This window comes from Typopeltis vanoorti, chromosome 2 (assembly GCF_054136105.1).
Source record: "Typopeltis vanoorti isolate ZY-2024b chromosome 2, IOZ_Tvanoo_1.0, whole genome shotgun sequence".
Lineage (NCBI taxonomy): Eukaryota > Metazoa > Arthropoda > Arachnida > Uropygi > Thelyphonidae > Typopeltis > Typopeltis vanoorti.
The window spans coordinates 735,489-754,476 of record NC_143550.1 but is presented as its reverse complement, the minus strand read 5'-3'; the positions used below and the strand labels follow the sequence as shown (position 1 = coordinate 754,476).

At 39.1% G+C, this 18,988-nt stretch overlaps 1 protein-coding gene across 3 annotated transcripts in view; it reads left to right on the top strand.

Annotated features, from left to right (window-relative positions):
- Positions 1-17,121: 17,121 nt before the first annotated feature.
- The window catches only part of mRpS18C (mitochondrial ribosomal protein S18C), a 110,127-nt gene continuing 108,260 nt past the window's right edge, over positions 17,122-18,988 (top strand). For all 3 annotated transcript variants that reach the window (XM_090403192.1, XM_090403178.1, XM_090403184.1), the window contains exon 1: positions 17,122-17,428. In XM_090403192.1, coding sequence (XP_090259318.1) covers positions 17,350-17,428 — 79 coding nt within the window. In that variant the 5' untranslated portion in view covers positions 17,122-17,349. The remainder of the gene's footprint in view (positions 17,429-18,988) is intronic.

Sequence of the window (18,988 nt, the reverse complement as noted above, 5' to 3'; positions counted from 1 at the left end):
ATTGTAATGTATATAACAATACGGTGTATAATAATAAATTATGATCCTGATATGAAAAACAAAATTATATGCATTTACAGTCAAAGAAAAAATATCAAAAAGAAATAAGTTACTCTAAACTGTGTGCAGAATTTTTTACAGAGCAGAAAATGTAATGTCTTAAATGTAAATACGTAAATACTCTGTATGACAATAGTGGGGAAAAATTATTAAAAAAGATAATATTCAAAGAAATTATATCTATTGTTATTGTATTTATGTAGTGTAAAAATACAAAAAAAATCTGTAATAAACATCATTGTTAATATTATAATAATCTTCTTCTTCTTCTTTCACTCTGCCTTATCCCATGTTAAACGGGGTCGGCGCACCAACCTTTAACCTTCCTCTTCCAAGTTCTCCGGTCCAGAGCATCCTTCGGACTCCATCCTTTCTCCCTAAGATCCTCTTTCATCTTATCCCTTCACCTGAGCTTTGGCCTGCATCTTTTCCTCCAACTCCATATACTCCACTCGTTTACCAACATACTCCTCACCCTTCCTCTCTACATGTCCGAACCACCTCAGCCTACTTTCTTGTATCTTCTTGCCAATTGGTCCCACCTTAACCGTCCCTCTGATGTAGTCATTCCTTATCCTGTCCTTCTTTGTCACACCACTCATCCATCTCAACATCCGCATCTCCGCCACCTTAATCTATCTTACTCTCCTGTGCTTTGGTTATAGGCCACGTCTCCGCACCATGGAACATTGCCGGCCTCACCACCATCTTATAGAGCTTTCCTTTCCTCTTACAACTCACTCTCTTGTCGCACATGACCCTGCTCATCTTCCTCCAGTTCATCCAACCGCATGTTATTCGGTGCTGTATTTCCTCATCCAGGTCACCATTCCTCTCGACAACCGACCTAAGGAGTCGTATGACGATATCCTCATTACTCCTCGTTGACATAAATTCAGTCTTCACCCTATTAATTCTCATGCCGCTCTTCTCCAATGCCATTCTCCACTCTTCCAGGGTATTTTCAAGCTTCTCTCGGGATGATTCGCATAGAATAATGTCATCGGCAAACAGCATGCTCCATGGTGCCTCCTTCTTGACATCCTCCACTAGTACATCCATGACCAGGTGAAAGAGGTAGGGGCTCAGAGGTGACCCATGGTGTAACCCTACGACAATAGGGAACCCTTCTGTCATGCCGACACTAGACCTGACCTGAGTTTCTGTTCCCTCATACATCTCCTTCACCAACCTCACGTACGTCTCCGACACCCCCCCCCTTCTTCCTCATACACCTCCATACCTCCTGCCTGGCCACTCTGTCGTATGCCTTTTCCAGGTCTATAAACACCATGTGCAGATCCACTTGCATCGCTCTATATTTCTCCATATCGCCTTAGCGCAAATAATGCATCCGTTGTCCCTCTCCCTGGCATAAATCCAAACTGCTCCTCACTAATTTTTGTTAATATTATAATAATATATGTTGTAATATAATATAACAACAATGTTGCCAGCTTGGTTGGCTGAGTGGTTAGCGTATCCACTCTCCAGACAGCAGGCTGCGGGTTCGAATCCCGCGTAGGCATTGATGTTTGTGATTGTCCTATCCCAATATGGATTTGGTCACCATGGGAGTAGCAGACCCAAAACATCCCTCAATGGGACAGGCCTTCACCCTGCAGTCGGTAGAAAAATAGGCTGCCAATATATTGTAAACAATAATGCCCGACTGCAACAAATAATTAAACTGTTCTGCCATTCGATCATGTAGACTGGTTATATACATTAACGAAAATCCATTTCGTTCGTCTTTGCAGGCGGACTCCTGTTTTCTGATATTCCATCTTGTGCGCTGCCCATTTCTTTAGTGATAATGAGATTTTCTATTTGTTTTTGTTTCATTTCTGCTTCCATTTATGTAATGCATGAGGCATCTTTATTGTGTTCAATAGGATTATCCCAGATTGCCTTCTGAAATTTGCGTGTTTCTTCTATTTCTGGTGAAATGATTGTTTGCATTTGTATTTCTCTGGAGAGACTGAAAGAATTGTTGGTGGTTCTGTCAAATTGCATATTTTGTACATATTGGTTTACTCTTGCTTCATATCTTTTAATTTTCTGTGCAGTTGCTATAATTCTTTGTTTTAGCTCTTCAGTACCTTCGGCCATCGTTTTGTTGGCCAAATAAACCACATTACCGGCCATTATGGATCAAATACGCATCCTCATACGCTTCGTATCCATAATATATTTCAATGGTAATACAATTTTAATAATTACTTCATATCCATGATAACCCGGACGTATATATACGTCTTGGCCGGTAGCGTGGTTAATTGTGGTAATCAGTTTGTTTTGATGTTATTATTTTTCAGCTGTCCTTCTTTAAAACTTTTTAAGTTGCTCAGATATCAGCTTGAAATTTGTTGACTTTTCATTCCTATTGGATTTTTCATGGAACAGACTGTTTCATCCTCGGCTTTTGCTCTTACAGTTTGCAACCAAGATTCACTGTAATGATATAGGCTGTGCTCTATAGGAGCTGATTTGTTTCCTTCATTCTGTCAGTTGTGATGTTTTTTTTTCACAGTATTTGCATCTAAGAGGAGCTGCTTTAGCTTAGATATATGTATAGCTTTTAATGGTGTGAGTTTTATATTGTAATTTATGGAGTTCATATGTTCCAATATACCTGACTTCATTTTACACTGCATTTCTGTCAAAACATTCTGAGGAATGTGGTTAGCTTGATGCTTACTGAATTGAATTTCAAAGTTAGATATAGCTACCTCCTGATGATTTGCTGTCAGTGGAGTTGTTGGTTTATTACATAACTCTTGCAGCTCAAGTTCAGTAAATATTTTGTTACAGAAAATGGAATTCTTTTGGTCCATAAGTCTTTGTTCGGTTATTGCAGATTCTGGGAATTTTTGTTTCCAAATTAAATGCATACGATTTCTAAAACCTTATTTCTCTGGTGTTGATCTGTAAAAACATTTCATAACTTCTCTGTTTTCTTCTGCAGTCTATATTTTACGTTTGGTGTCTTCCACTTGTTTTTCAGCTCCTAACCTGCTTGCCTAGCAAGCCAAGCAGGTTAGGAGAATCCCCAACATCTGACGTGGCCTTTGATGACAGCGTCGTTGATGTTCCGATATGGATCTCGTCATACTTTTCACCATTAAGATGTGGAATGGAACACTATTAGTCTGGCTCCACAGTGAGATCAATCTGACAAGGGTGGTCCTGCTGGCAGCTATGCTACCACCAAAATAGCTCTCAACATCACAGAAGCACGCAAGCCCCTTCCGCAACGACACGGTTGTGTTCGGGTGAATTATTATTATTATTATTATTATTATTATTATTATTATTATTATTATTGGGCGCTGTGTAGGCATCCGAACGGGCCCATGGTGATATCGCTGCTCACGATTTTTTATATAATAAATTTAGTTTAATCCTTTATCCAAGTGCGAGCAAACAAAGTTTGCACCTCAAAGTATCTTCAGGACTGGGACTGAAGTGCCCTGAATAAAGGTCGAAACTAGTCTGGGTTGTGGCCCTTCCCTTAATGCATAACATTAGACATATCCGCAAGGAGATGTGTTTTGCATTATGGGAGATACTGGGAAAAGAGTGTTGATAGCTTGCTCCACCTTTGAAAAGAGTGCCCTGGTGTTGTACCACCTTACCCCAGTCCTGAAGATACTTTCAGGTGCAAAGTTTGTTTGCTCACACTTGTATAAACGATTAAAGTAAATTTATTATACTCTAACCAAGTGAAAAATAAACCTTCAAGATTTTTTTATAGTATTAAATTGGTTCCAACTCTTGGTTTTAATTTTAAAGTGTTCCCAAGTACACTTTACTTGTCATTCCGAAGACAGTGATATATAAAATTCATCCAAATCGGCTAAGAAGAAACTAAAGTTTGAAGTGTTGAAAAGAGAACTGAGGACCGCGGCCAACAACGAGAGAAGAACAAAGGACGTCGCCATCTTTACGATCACGCCTCAGTTGCTAAAGGGAAGAAAGGTGAGTCATGAAATGTATCAAATGCCTGGAGGATTTATAGTCCGATCGAAATAGTATAACTTGTACGAAATGCAGTAGGATTCTACACTTAAAATGCGCTAATTTTTCAGAAACAACCTGGCAACATTATTTCTGAAAAATCCAATGCAACACGTGAGGAATGGAAATGCCTACTCTACAGGAAGAACGAAGAAATGCACCTAAAGCAGCCACCTACGATGCAGCCGATTACACCGTAGGAAAAATCTGACACCGAACTGAACAGACAAAAAAAATAAATAAATAAACGCAGGTGAGTCCTATAATTTCGACTCTATAAATGTACTAATAGAAAACGGTCTAGAGACTATAAAAGTCAGCTAAGATCTTGTGCAAGAACTCTTTAACAAAGAGAACGAACAAATATCCAAAAAATCTAGCGAATATGAAGATTTCGTCAAACATAATAATTTAGCAGTGAAGTGTTGCAAACGTAAATATATTAAAAGTAGCATTAACGCACTAAATGACAGGCAACTAAATTTGATGAAAGAGACATCCAAACTCCTTCAAGAAGTTCATTCTCTAAAATTATAATATGAGCGTTTAAATCAGCAACAACATAAAGCAGATTTTGTCATAAACGGTCTTCCTGAAACTGCACCTAAACCTTAGAGACTTAGTTATAAAAGTAGGCCATGTAATTGATATCCTGCTACAGCTTAACGACATTCAGACCATAAATCGGATTCCTAGGAAGAGCAAAAAAACAAGGCTTGCCATTGCTTGAACCAGTCATCGTTCTATTTACAAGCAACTCCATAAGAGGTAATCTCATAAAAGCATAAAAGCCAGCAGACATAAAAAGTCATTTGCCAAGTACTTGAACGCATTGCAAGACAATACACCCATCTTGCTATCCGGATATTTAACACCATTCAACCAGAATCTGTGGTTCCAAGCACGAAAGGCAAAAGAGAAAACATTTACCATTTTTTTGTGGATCAGAGATGCCAACGTATTCTGAAGGAAGTCACTAACTTCAAAGCCGATAAAAATTACAAGCTCAGAAGATAGAGAAAGTCTGCCAGAGTGAAAAATAAAGTCTCAGAATTAGTTCAAAAAGAAGACCACTGTAAAAATAAATGTGACCCATCAAGGCAGAGGCAATAACAGCAGAATAAATTGGCAATTTCACTTTGATCGGACCTTTCAGATCATTCATATATCCTCCCAAACCTACTTCCCACATAGCAATCAAATCAATATCTATCTATCTATCTGTCTATCTATCTATCTATTTTTTTCCTCTCCTCTGCTGAAGTGTGCAGACGTGTCCAAGGTTGCTCTTGCCTAAAGTTGTATTTTGTACGGTCGAATACGTCAATCAACTTCAAGATATATACCTACATAATCGTAAGCACCTAATCTATCGCGTTAAAAAATTAGTTTTCTAATTTTGTGAAGCTAGGAAAAGTTATTTTAAATTTTAAATTTTAAAATCTTCTTTGTTCGTGTGCTTATTGTTACAACGGTATGCCTTCGAGTACCGGGAAATTGTGATAGCTTGCGTTTCCCCTTATTCGCCCGAAGCAATGGCCAGTATAAACCACAGCATATCACAACCAGCAGCAGCCGGTCCACGCCCGAGCTCAGCAGGAATCGGTCAAAGGTCGCAGAATTCCGATGAAGGAAAAGACGCCAGCCACAGCTCCCGAGAAGGAAAAGACATCAGTCTCAGCCCCCCGGACAACAACGGAAAAAGGTCAGTACTCTCTGTCTCTTATGCCAACATTGTAGCTAATACCTCAGCGCGAATTAATACTACTGCAACAACCACCACCGCGCATACAAACGTTCAGCAAGCCAACCGCGTTTCCCGAGACAACGGAATTGTAATTTTCGCAATTGAATATACCCACTGGAAAAATATCTAGAAGCAGTAGTCCAATATGTCCCCCCCCCCAAAAAAAAATATAACTCACATTTCACGAGTTGACGGAACCGTACAAATGTACTTTAACAACGCATCTTGGTCTGAGACATTAATTGAAAAGGGAATAGACATCGGAGCATGCCACGTGAATGTCTCACCAATCGCAATTGTTCCCACAAAAGTAACAGTGTCAAATGTCCCACCGAAATAAGCCATCAAATGCTTCGCGGATTACTATCAAAATACGGCACAGTGACAGGTAAAATCCGAACGCTACGCGCCTTTACAACTAGGCCTGAATTCGCACACATCAAGAGCTTTAGAAGACAGGCTCTAATGCACTTTCGCGACAATACAATCGGCTCCATACCCAAAATAATCAACACAGAAATAGACGGAGTACCCTACACCTTTTATATTACTATTGCTGCTCAGTGCTTTTACTGCCACGAAGAAGGCCATGTAAGGAAATTATGCCCGTATATATCAAGAAATGAGAAACCGGTTAACAATACTACCAACCTTAGCAGATCAGAGAATCAGAAGCAGCAAGCAGCCAACTCCAAAAAAAAAAAAACAGAGCATCCCTAACAAACAACAAAGATCTCAAGGAAACAGCTCTCAGTCGAGTACCGGGGAGACAAAATCAAGTGGTAGCACTAATGAAACCCACTTTTACTCCACCAACATCGAGTAAAAGCAATCCTAGAGAAGAGGAAACAGAACACAGACAACTAACTAACTCTGAAAAAGATAAAAATAACGAAGAGGAGCAAGAAACAAAAACGGAAAAACAGCCAAAGACAAACCAGCGCAGCTGCAGCAGGGAACCTTTGCCTCCAAGCATTCTGGAACCCTCCCAACAGCCTGTAGAGGGGGATGAAGAGATCGAGCTTCTTGAGTCCTCAGATGATGAAGAGGAAACTAGACATGCAGGTCTTCCTCACACTGAATGCCCACTTACAAATGAGCAGTTTGAGAGCTTTCTTAAAAGGGTTCGAGGCTCTTCACAAAAACTGCTGACAGCCTATGACTACACCACTGACATAAGTGGCCTTATCACACAGCTGGAAGAATTAAGAACTATTCTGGCAGGAAAAAGAGGGAGAAAAACCACCAATCTCAGGAAAAGGATATACTACCTGATAAACGGGCTTGAATCCCAGCGGCAGCGTAACTATCCCTAAAGGAAGTGAAGATTACCGCACCAAATAAAACTAAACCATAAAATAATGAGCACCTAAGTAAACCTCTCACTAAACGCTAGAGGATTGCCACACCACTGCGAAACAGGCTGGTCCTGCAGCATATCCTTGCCCACCGGCCAGAAACAGTTATGCTGCAGGAAACTAACTTCCATTGCAACAGCAAAGCTTCATATCAACACTGGAAGAACTGGCTTTATACCATGCACCACTGTCCTGCCATACAACTTCATGGATCTGGAGTCAGCATTGGAATTCACCAAAACAGCGCTCTAAAAGTATAAATAATCGATACCTTTCCTCCTTGTGCATTATATGCACTCATTACAACTCAGACAGGGAAGAAAATATATATCATTAACATACACATCCCACAAAATGAACAGCTTGTAGTGCAGGTACTATAGTTTGTGCGAAACCACCTGAGCAAGATGAATGACCACATCATATTTGCAGGGGATTTCAACTGCAATCTGGATCCTGCAATGGACAGACAGCAATGCCAAGAACATCGACACGCACTAGCTCAGCTTCTCCAGGATGTAATAAATGACCTCGAGCTGACTGACACCTTCAGACACTTGCACCCACATTAGAAAGTGTTCTCCTGGAGAGCCAAAGATGGTCCTACCAGTGTCCTATACCAGGCACGGCTCGACAGATACTACACATCGATGCACACAATACCCTACATCAGGAGGGTCACATACCATCCATCTCATGCATCAGACCATGATTCCATCCTTATTAACATTTGCATTCTTGGACTTACCAGATTCAAAGGAGGAGCATACTGGATATTTAACAACAGCCTACTAAAGGATACAGAATATCTTAGAACCTCTAAAATCTATATCGAAACTCTCATCAGTGATATACCTACTTCACAATCAATTTCCGAGTGGTGGTCACTTTTTAAATCCAAAGTTAGAGTATTCACCCAAAAATATAGTCACCGAAGAAATTTGAATAAACATTCAGCCCTTAAAAATTTGCAACAACAACAGCAATTGCATCATCCAGAATCTGAGGAATACCAGTCCCTAGAAGCTACCATACGCTCACACCTAGAGCACTCTACAAGAGGAGCACTAATAAGAGCACGACGCAAACATATTAACTTCGCAGATGCCCCCACAAAGCATATTCACTTCTCACTAGAAAAACGCCAACAAGAGTGCACCACTATATCTGTTATTAAAATAGATCATGGAAACATCATAGAAAATCATGACGAAATCCTCTTATATACCTTGCAGTACTACAAAAATTTGTACCAAGCCAACCCAACATCTATGGAGGCCACGAATATAATTCTCTCCGATGTGAAAAGACTTACCAACAACAAGGAGTAACACAGAACTCCCCATCACGTTACACGATCTGAAAACTGCCTGCACCTCCTTACCTAAAGATAAATCTCCTGGCATAGACAGGCTCACCACTGAATTTTATCACTCCTTCTGGGAACAGCTTGGACCTATCCTGTACAGAGTTTTTGTCGAAGCAAATACCAATGGCTTTCCACTCAATATGACAACATCAGTTATTAAACTCATTCCAAAGAAAGGAGATGCGACAAAACTAGGAAACTGGAGACCCATCTCTATCACAAACACCGACTGGAAAATTATATCCAAAGCCATTGCCAACAAACCTAAACCCGCTCTGAGCGAAATAATAAATAGGCATCAGAGCTATTCCATCCCTGGAAGATCAATCCACGAAAACTAACACCTCATAAGGGATCTCATAAGCATAGCGAACAACAACAGTGAAACAATGGGTCTTGTAACACTAGACCAAGTAAAAGCTTTCGACCGCGTTGAACACCTTTACCTCTTCAACTGCTTGAAAGCATTTGGCTTTGGCTCAGGCATCATTCACTCTATTAAGATGTTGTATGCCAAAGCACAGTTTTGCTTAAAATTAAACAACAGGCTTACCATAACTGCACCATACAGCAGAGGTATTAAACAAGGCTGTCCACTCTCCGGTCCTCTTTACACAATTGCCATTGAATCCCTTTTTGTGTAGACTCAGCATTCTGCTCAGAACATGCCGCTATAAACTTCCCTATCAAACCATAACCCTGACAGCATATGCTGATGATGTTACAATCATAGCCCGCAAAGAAGAGGACTTCTATAACATACAAATGGCATACCAACAATATCAGGCAGCCTCAGGAGCGAAACTAAATACACATAAAACCGTAGGACTGTGGTGTGGCAAATGGAAAAACCGAACCGATTCCCCAATATCTGGTACCTACCTGGTCCACAGAGGAAAACAAATAACTGGGGATTTACCTAGGAAACGCACCCACTTATGTGGATAAGAACTGGGAAACACTAAACAAGCGTTTCAAGCAAGTTCAGGGAAAGTGGTCAGCAATACGAGCCTCTGCCTCCACAAGAGGGAGAACAATAATCGTTAACCAAATAGCCACCAGTGTCCTTTGGCATACACTAAAGATTCTTACGACACCAGTGCAATTCATCAAACAAATAAAGTCAACCATATATCGATTCATATGGAACAAAACAAACTGGCTTTCATACTTCAAGCTATGTACTTCTCTCAAAGATGGAGGACAAAATTTGGTCTCCATTGACAACAGGATAACAACATTCCGCGCTCGATTTCTCATTAATGCCCTACAACAGGAAATATCACACAAATGCACCACTGAATATATTTTCACTTCTGCCACTAGAGGTCTCTCTCTCTCCACCACCTTAAGAATGACAACAACTCAAGTGCCTGTAAATTTAACAATCTTCTACAAAGATGCCCTTCGACGATGGAAGAAGCTAAACTTCCAGCACACAGTGAAGACAGCATCCCTACCTGAAATCCTCATGGAATCCATCTTTCACAACACGTTGGTAAGAAGCACGATCACTCAGAAAGAATTTATCTTTCCTCCATGGAGCTGGCGAAACGTGAGGATCTTGGGTGACATTCTTTCTCCAAGTCTCATCTGGCGCTTTCCAAATTCGCTCGAAAACCTGGAATATGGGAATGAATCTGAGCAGATAGACAACGTAAAGGCCGCTTTTCAAGCCGCTATGCCTGATAGCATAACAGAATTGAGAGTTGGGAGGGGGTTAGTCCTCCCAACTCAGGAGATCTGGCGCCTATCTTTCTGATAAAAACCAATAACTCATGGGAGAAACTTACACCCAGCAACATCAACAAGATCTACAGCACTCTAACACAACAGTCGAACCAAAGTACTTTGTTAGAAAATCTTGCATCATCTGATCAAACACTATTTCAATGGTATCTACCATATCGTACAAGAGCCATGAAACCTGACGCAGATATTCAGTGGAGAATGTGGCACAATATATTACCCACTCCTACTATATTACGAAAATTTAACTCAAACGTCTCAGATAACTGCCTCTTCTGCTACCAATTAGGAACGGTCCGGCATATCTACTTGGAATGGCCAGCCAACACTAAATTAATCAGTTTGACTCGGGAAACGGCAGCTCTTACCTGTGGTAGTCTTCATACAGAAGAGGAATATTTCAATCTTGTCCATGTGGAGTCAAATAACCATTCATTCTGCAATTACCTTTTCATCACCGCGAAAGCGGTAATATACAACTTCTATCTTAGATATACAAGACCAGACAGCACAGCAACTTCACAGAGAGAGGCAACTGTCCAACTCACTGCAGCTTTCCAACAAAAGATGACAAGTCGGATCCTACACGAGTATCACCACCACAAGCAATACAACACCTTAGGTCTTTTCCACCAAGACTGGAATCCACGGAATCAACTCCTGGCTGAGCTGGCCGACTGCATTATAATCCACTTTCCAGCATAGAAGGGACACCTTCCCCCCACCCCCCAAAGAAAGGGGGAAGAAAGAAGGATTGTTGTGCTTAACAGTGCGAAAATTAATCAGCTGGCACTCTCATGTAAATAGATAATGTTGTGCAATAGTAACTTCTATGTTCTTCCATATTTATGTTCTTATACAGTATCATGTTAAAATAGCTCTTAATGGCTTTAATTTAATGTAAAAAAAATGTAATTAGCCTTATAAGTGACTTCGATGTAACATACCTCAACAAGAGTATGAGCATGTAACCTCTCTGTCTGACTGCAGAGAACCAAAAACCGGTTAATCCTGAATATAAGATTGTTATGTTTACAATAAAAAAAAATATATATCTATCTATCCCAGGAAGATCAATACATGATAACCTCCATTTAATAAGAGATGTCATCCACATCGCAAACAGCCAACATGAAGACCTAGCTCTCGTCAGCCTTGATCAGGAGAAGGCTTTCGACAGGGTAGAGCACGATTACCTTTATGAAGGTAATCGTGCTGTACTCATCTCCTCCTAAAGGCAATTGGGTATGGTCTTCTCATCATTGAAACAGTGCAATTGCTTTACAGAGATGCACACTTCTGCTTAAAAATCAACAACAGGCTCACTCGCACTTTGTCATACTCTCGAGGGATCAAGCAAGGATGTCCCCTCTCCGGTCAATTATATACACTGGCCATAGAACCCTTCTTAAAAAGAGTACACGACACCATCATCTCCAAACGAACCAGAATAATATAGACACATCAAAAAATTACCTTATCAGCATATGTCGATGACGTCACTGTAATAGTACGAAATGAAGAAGGATTGACAGTAACCGAAGAAGCACACAGACTAAATGAGAAGCCTCAGGGGCCAAATTAAATTCTGCCGAAACCACGGGCTTGTAGTCAGGCAGATGGAAGTCTAGAAATGACTCTCCGATCGAATGTACCTGGTCAAGCGAAGGACAAAGATACTTAGGTGTACACCTTTGCCACACCAAAATATATAACACACTGAACTGGACACAGCTGCACAATCGTTTCCAACAGGTGTTAGGTAAATGGAACAGCGTTCTTTCCATGTCTTGACTTAGAGGAAGAGTACTAATAGTTAACCAGATGGCTGCGAGTATCTTATGGCATACGCTCAAAGTACTCACACCTCCTGAAGAATTTCTCCACCACATTCAATAGGAAATTAAACGTTTCCTCTGGAACAAAACTCACTGGACAACATTGCCATTGGGATAGGATAGGATAAGTCCTCTAAGTCAAGACATGGAAAGAACGCTGTTCTTTCCATGTCTTGACTTAGAGGAAGAGTACTAATAGTTCCAATTGGGATAGGATAAGTCTGTGAAGGAGGTGTCAACTATTAAATGGATTGCCTTCTCTGTATATCACCAAGAATTCTTAAGGTTTTGTGTGCATCATCCCAATGTGGGATGATGCACACAAAACGACATGGAAAGAACGCTGTTCTTTCCATGTCAAGACATGGAAAGAACAGCGTTCTTTCCATGTCTTGACTTAGAGGAAGAGTACTAATAGTTAACCAGATGGCTGCGAGTATCTTATGGCATACGCTCAAAGTACTCACACCTCCTGAAGAATTTCTCCACCACATTCAATAGGAAATTAAACGTTTCCTCTGGAACAAAACTCACTGGACAACATACTCCAATCTCTGCAAGCCACTCAGCAAGGGAGGTCAAGGCCTGATTTCCCTTGAAAACAAGATTAGATCTTTCAGGATAATCCTCCTCCTAAAAACACTTCAATGCAATCACACTTATGTGACCACCTTCGATTACATCACGAAATCATCCACCAGAGGACTTACACTTTCCACAATCCTCAGAATGGCCAGTCCTGCACCATCTCCTCCTAAGCTACCTCTTTTTTTACAAAGACGCTCTACAGCAATGGAAAAACACAGGACTTCATCACACGCTCACAGGATCAACAGAATCAGCTGTACTTACAGAACCACTATTTGCGAACAGAAACATCACAAGTCTCACAACGGGCCAGCCTTTTCTTTTCCCTACATGGAACTGGGCAGGAATAAGAGTCATAGGAGACCTCCTAACCCACACCCTAAAGTGGAAAGCATTCACAAACCTACCAATGAAGAACCCGAAAACTGAAAAGCAATATCAACAGCTACAATCCCCCATTATAAAGGCCTATCCAGATATCGCTACACCTCAGGAAATCCGTATTCCTTCTAGAAACTTCCCGGGGCCAATATTTCATCTTGTACAATCAGAAGCCTCACTTCCAATTCTTCCCTCCAAATACAAGAAAATATACCACTTCCTCATGTCAGTGTCCCCATCCTCGCCTTTCTTATACTCAGCCTTAACACTGTCATCTACAAGGCTGCATATACCATACAGTTTTCAGTGGGACCTCCATATAAATCAAAATGTGCCAAACCAAATTCCGATATACAGTGGAGACTATGGCACAACATCTTGCCAACTCCTTCTAAGCTCTACAAATTTCAGCTAAGAGAAACGGATCTATGTCTATTCTGTGACGTTCCAGGTACCTTGGAACACACATATCTGACCTGTCCTGCAAACAAAATGATAATCACCTATGCCATGAATACTGCCTCGAGCACCTGTAACTACGCACAACACAACCAAGAAGTCTACCGGAATTAATCCACACAGAAGAAAACAGACACAGTACATGCAATTTCCTCTTCATCTGCGCTAAGGCCGTCATCTACAGCTTCTACCTAAAACAGATAAGAAATAACCAGCACCCATCCATCACTGAAACTGCACAAACCCTCATGTATATCCTCTGTCGGAAACTAAAAAGCAGGCTGATATTGGAACTTGAGCACTTCAAAGAAACAAGAACTGTCGCGAAATTCATAGAGGCGTGGAATCCGACTGGTACCCTCTTCTGGATTAATGACGACAATGTGCTTCATCTGAAAGATAACTCAGACTGAAACTGAACTGTAAATTTTTAATTCATTTGTTGCATTCTGTATTGTACTCCCGAAAGGAAAATGTTTTCTTTCTCTGAAGTATATATACTTAAAAACTTATAATATATAATATGTAAATAGTCCTTGTTACCTATCGTGTAATGTTTATTTTAACAAGTTAAATAAAAAAAAATATCTATCTATCTATATCTATCTATATATATATATATATAGATATATATATATAACCGATGTTATCTTCAGATAAGCTTATTAAAAAGCTTCTTGGATGCAAGCAGAAATATTACATCTCAACCAAGATCAGCAGACAGAAAAAAAAAATATTTATTACATTGAAGTCCTTTAGTTACAGCACTTAAATACATTAAATAGCAAAAATTGTAAAATACATACAACCTATTGTTATCCAATAAATGCTGTTAATAAATTCTGTTAATTAATTAATCCTTTGATGGAAACATGTCTTAGAATAATAATAATAAAATTATAAAAATATATAGGAATTAAAGAGAAAAAATATATATTTAAAAAGAAATCAGCTATCGCCTTTTTGTGCCCGTATATAGGGAGTAGGACCTGTCTAACTTGAGGAGACTGAGTTGGAAGTTCAATCTCCACTGGTAGCCAATCAGAAATAGCTGTCCCAAGGCTATCAATAATTAATCGGCACGCAGTAAGGCTTTCTCTTCAAATGTCAAATGGACCTTCGAAGAGAAAGCCTTAAACTCTGCCCCACAAAACCCATTATTTGGCTTCGGTACATGGACGATGTATTCGATATTTGGCCACATGGCTCAGATACACTCCACTCCTTCTTAACACACTTAAACAACTAACACCCCAGAGTCCAGTTCACCTTAGAAAAAGAGGAAAACAACACCCTCCCCTTCCTACACATTGCAATCACTCGCCAGCCTGATGGATCTTTGGCTTTCTCTGTTTATAGAAAACCTACCCATACAGGCAGATACATTCACCAGCAATCCCCCCACCCCTCACAACAATATGGGGTTATAAAAATACTGCCTAAATTCTAACTACTTTTCGTGAAAAAATAAGATCTACCAACAATTAACAGGCTTGGCAATGCGGAGCCCACTCTCATCTTCATGTGCTGACCTCTTTATGGAAGACAAATAAAATGGAAGATAATAAAATCCTGTCCCAAATTATACCCATACCTAAAATTTGGTTTAGATATGGGGACGATATCTTCTCCGCGTGGAACAACAACGAAGATGACCTATATGGTTTTCTCAAAAAGATCAATTCCGTCCATCATTCTATTAAATTTACTCTGGAACTTGAAAGAGAAAAACAACTGCCGTTTTTAGACATCTTAATCAAAAACAAATTGATGGCAGTATAAATCTATCGGTGTACAGAAAACCGACCAATACAGGTCGCTACCTACATTTCAACTCCTCTCACCACGTGTCACATAAACTCAGCATTGTACACATGCTAAAGAAGAGAGCGATTCGCATTACATCAGACAACAAGACCCTTCAAGATGACTTAAGATTAATTTCCAACAATCTGTACTTGAACGGCTATCCAAGAAGTCTAGTCAATAAAGTCATTTTCTCTGAATCACCACAAAAAGAACAAGAAGATATTCAATATATAAAAACTATTGCAATTCCGTTTGTAAGTGGCATCTCCTACAAGCTCGCCAGCCTCCTCAAACAACACAAAATAAGAGTAACATTTAAACCAATAGAATCTATTCGTAGACTACTAAGATCTCGAAAAGATAACCACCCTTCCTATAAATATGCTGTAGTTGATAATATTCCATGCTCATGTGGCTCTAGTTACATCGGACAGACTTCGAGAAGCCTTGAAATCAAGCAAAAAGATCACATTGGCTATGTCAAAAACAACAGACAGGACATTTCTGGCCTATCGTCCCATTTCTCTACAACTAACCTTGTCATCGAGTGGGACAAAAGTTGTTCCCCCTTACTTAGAGGAAGATTACCATTCAAGAATTTTCAAAGCAGCAGCAGCAGCAGCCACAGTCTCCCATTCTGTTGTCAACCCTAACAGAAATCAAGGCCTAATCCTCCCAGAGATTTGGAAAACCCTAATCAAATCTTTAAAAACAAAAGAAATGAACTTTAATACAAACTACAGAAAGTTGCTTAGCAACAGCTAGCTAATCTTGTACACGCGATACCTGTTTCACGCACGTTCGATACTATTTTATTTGTAATTATTTTAGTCAGTTTTTTACAGTTATTCCAGTCAGTTTTATAGCTACACATAATTGTGAGATTGTTTCAGCCTATATGTAAGTGCCCTGAAGACACAAACAGTTAAAGTATGGCAGTTAAAGTATGCCGAAACTAGCTGGTTAAGTTAATAAAATTAAATTGATCAACACTTGATCTGTAAACCAAAAATATTATTACTAATTCTCATGATCAAGAAAATAAACCTTTCATTACTAATACAATATTTTTAATGTCTGAAAATAGTGTGGGTTTAACGGCCGAATTTCCTGAACTTATGGGACGAAAACCTGAGTTTCGGGGAGAAAAAACCCGCTTGCCATTGCCATTAATCGAGTAACGCAGGAACCGGTTGAAAAAAGGCTTCGAAATAGTTCCTCTAGTCGGCAACTAGACTTGAATCCGGGTTCAGGTTCGCGCAGAGGACACAAGTGCCACTTCCACTGAGTTAGACAAGCCTTTTTGGTATATCATAGTTTATCAATTAATGTAGGATTCACGTCCCAAAAATTTCGCTAAAATTTGTCGTTAGTCCAATCTCCATTATTTTCATATTGAAAAGTTGGTAACCCTAGAATCATTGTAAATATGTAAAACATTGGTAAAATACATTGTTAGTATTATTATTTATGTATTGAAATAAGATATTTAATTAAAAATACTGTTTATTTATTGAATATTTGTAGTGAAAAAAATGTGATAAGGATAATAAACTTTGTTATTCTATATTCTTATTTTCGGCTTTGAAATAATGCTGGATTTAATATCCACTTGATTTTTATCATTTTTTCATCGCCGAACTGAAGCCTTTTGGCCCTTTACTTTAGTAAATAAATTTTGTCCAAAAAAAAAAAAAAAGGAAATGATTATTATCGTGTGACACCTCCAGGGTGTCCAAAGGGCACTTCGCTGAATACATCTCATGTATTGTGTTATTTTTGATCAGTGCTTATCATTATGTATAAAATGCAAGTATTCATAACTAATAAATTAAATTAATATTTTGATTTATTATATCGCTGTATCTTCTTTAGTTTAGTGACTTTTGAGGCGCAATCTGATTTGAAATAGAGTTTGAAAATATTGCTGTGTATGTGCATAAATTGTTCAATCGAATTCGTGATGTCAAGATGAATTTGAATGTTATTGTTTTTAGATCATGGCGACAAGTTGTGCACTTCAGATCAATAGTTAAGGCTGCGTTATCTGGTAATTTCCGATTATTCTACTATTTTTTAATTAAATATACACAATTTTTTTTTTGTGATGTTTTTACTCATCCTGTATATTGCAGAACAACAGTAATCAAACACGGATATTTGATCTGCTTCCGCCACAGCCAAGAAATTTATAATTTAGTTTGTAATTACAAAAGTATGGTTATAACGACCCTAAACCGAGATTTAAACTGAAATCGAATTCATCTAGAGAATGCGATGTCATTATTTCGACTGTTAGTATGTAATTTCGGCAAATCTTTCTGTCGTTTTTCACTTTCTCCCCCCCCCCCCTTTTTTTTTTTGGTTTCTCTGTTCATTTAAATGACACCAACTTCGTAGATACAGTGGTTGACATTATTGTTGCGCCCTGAGTTGTTATTATGTGACACCTCCAGGGAGTCCAAAGACTCATCGAGGGAGAGTGTACCAACAGCATCGAACGATTAATCCCTTCCAACTACTTAAACTTGCTTAACTTTTTTCGTGAGCCATTAGTAGCAGTGGCTCTACCAACCTTTGAGTTCACTATCTGGAATTTTTTTGGTTGCGAACTCTGAATTAAAGAGAACAGTTTAATTGATAGCCTTTTTTTTTTTTTATTTGCATTGTATGTAGAATGTGAGAAGAAGGTAAAGGATCTTAATTAAATTACATTTATTATTATTACTATTATTCCTTTTCTTCAATTTTATAAAATCCCTTTAATATCTTATAGCTTTCTATTATGTCCCCTCTTTTTTATTGTTAGCTAAACTTTGTAACCCACTCATCCACCTGATCTATCCTTGTAGGGAGCAGTTCATATATGGGTCACCATCTTATTCATTCATATCTGAATATTCTCTACTACTGACATCCAAGTGACCAAATTTGTGTGCGGTAGTCAAGATGCACCCCAATCATAGCCCTTATAAAGAGGGACAATAACCTCCCTATCTTTACTTGTCAGCACATTCAAGTAATCATTTGAGTTATTTTACCACCTTTTGCAATATGCCCTCTGATCTTCAACTCTATCCACCATTATCCCAAAGTCTATTAGCTTCATCAATTTCCTGCATTCCAGTACCATTTAATGTGATTCGTAGTATGCAACCCTTTCAACCTAAAGTGCATAATCTGTTCTTTGCCCACAGTGTCAATTTATTTGAATCATTCTGAAGGATATCTACATCACCTTTATCAACTATTACATTATATTATTATTATTATTATTCGTGACACCTCCAAGGAGTCTGAAGACTCATTGTGGGAGGACACCTACAACTGTCTCAACCACTACACTGAACCTCTACTACAATCATCTCCATCAACGCCATCTACCCAATCCTTTTCTTCCTTTCATCATATCATCAGCAAACAATTGAATGTACCCCTTTAAATCTTTTCCTTTATCATTGATATAGGGAAAGATTTAAAGTGACCCCAGTACAGAACTCTGAGGTGATCTAGTAGTCACATTCATTCTCCTCGATTTCAGCTCATATACTATTATCTTGTGTATATCTGTCAGCTCCCCCCCCCCCCCATCCATGCTTATATCAGTTCT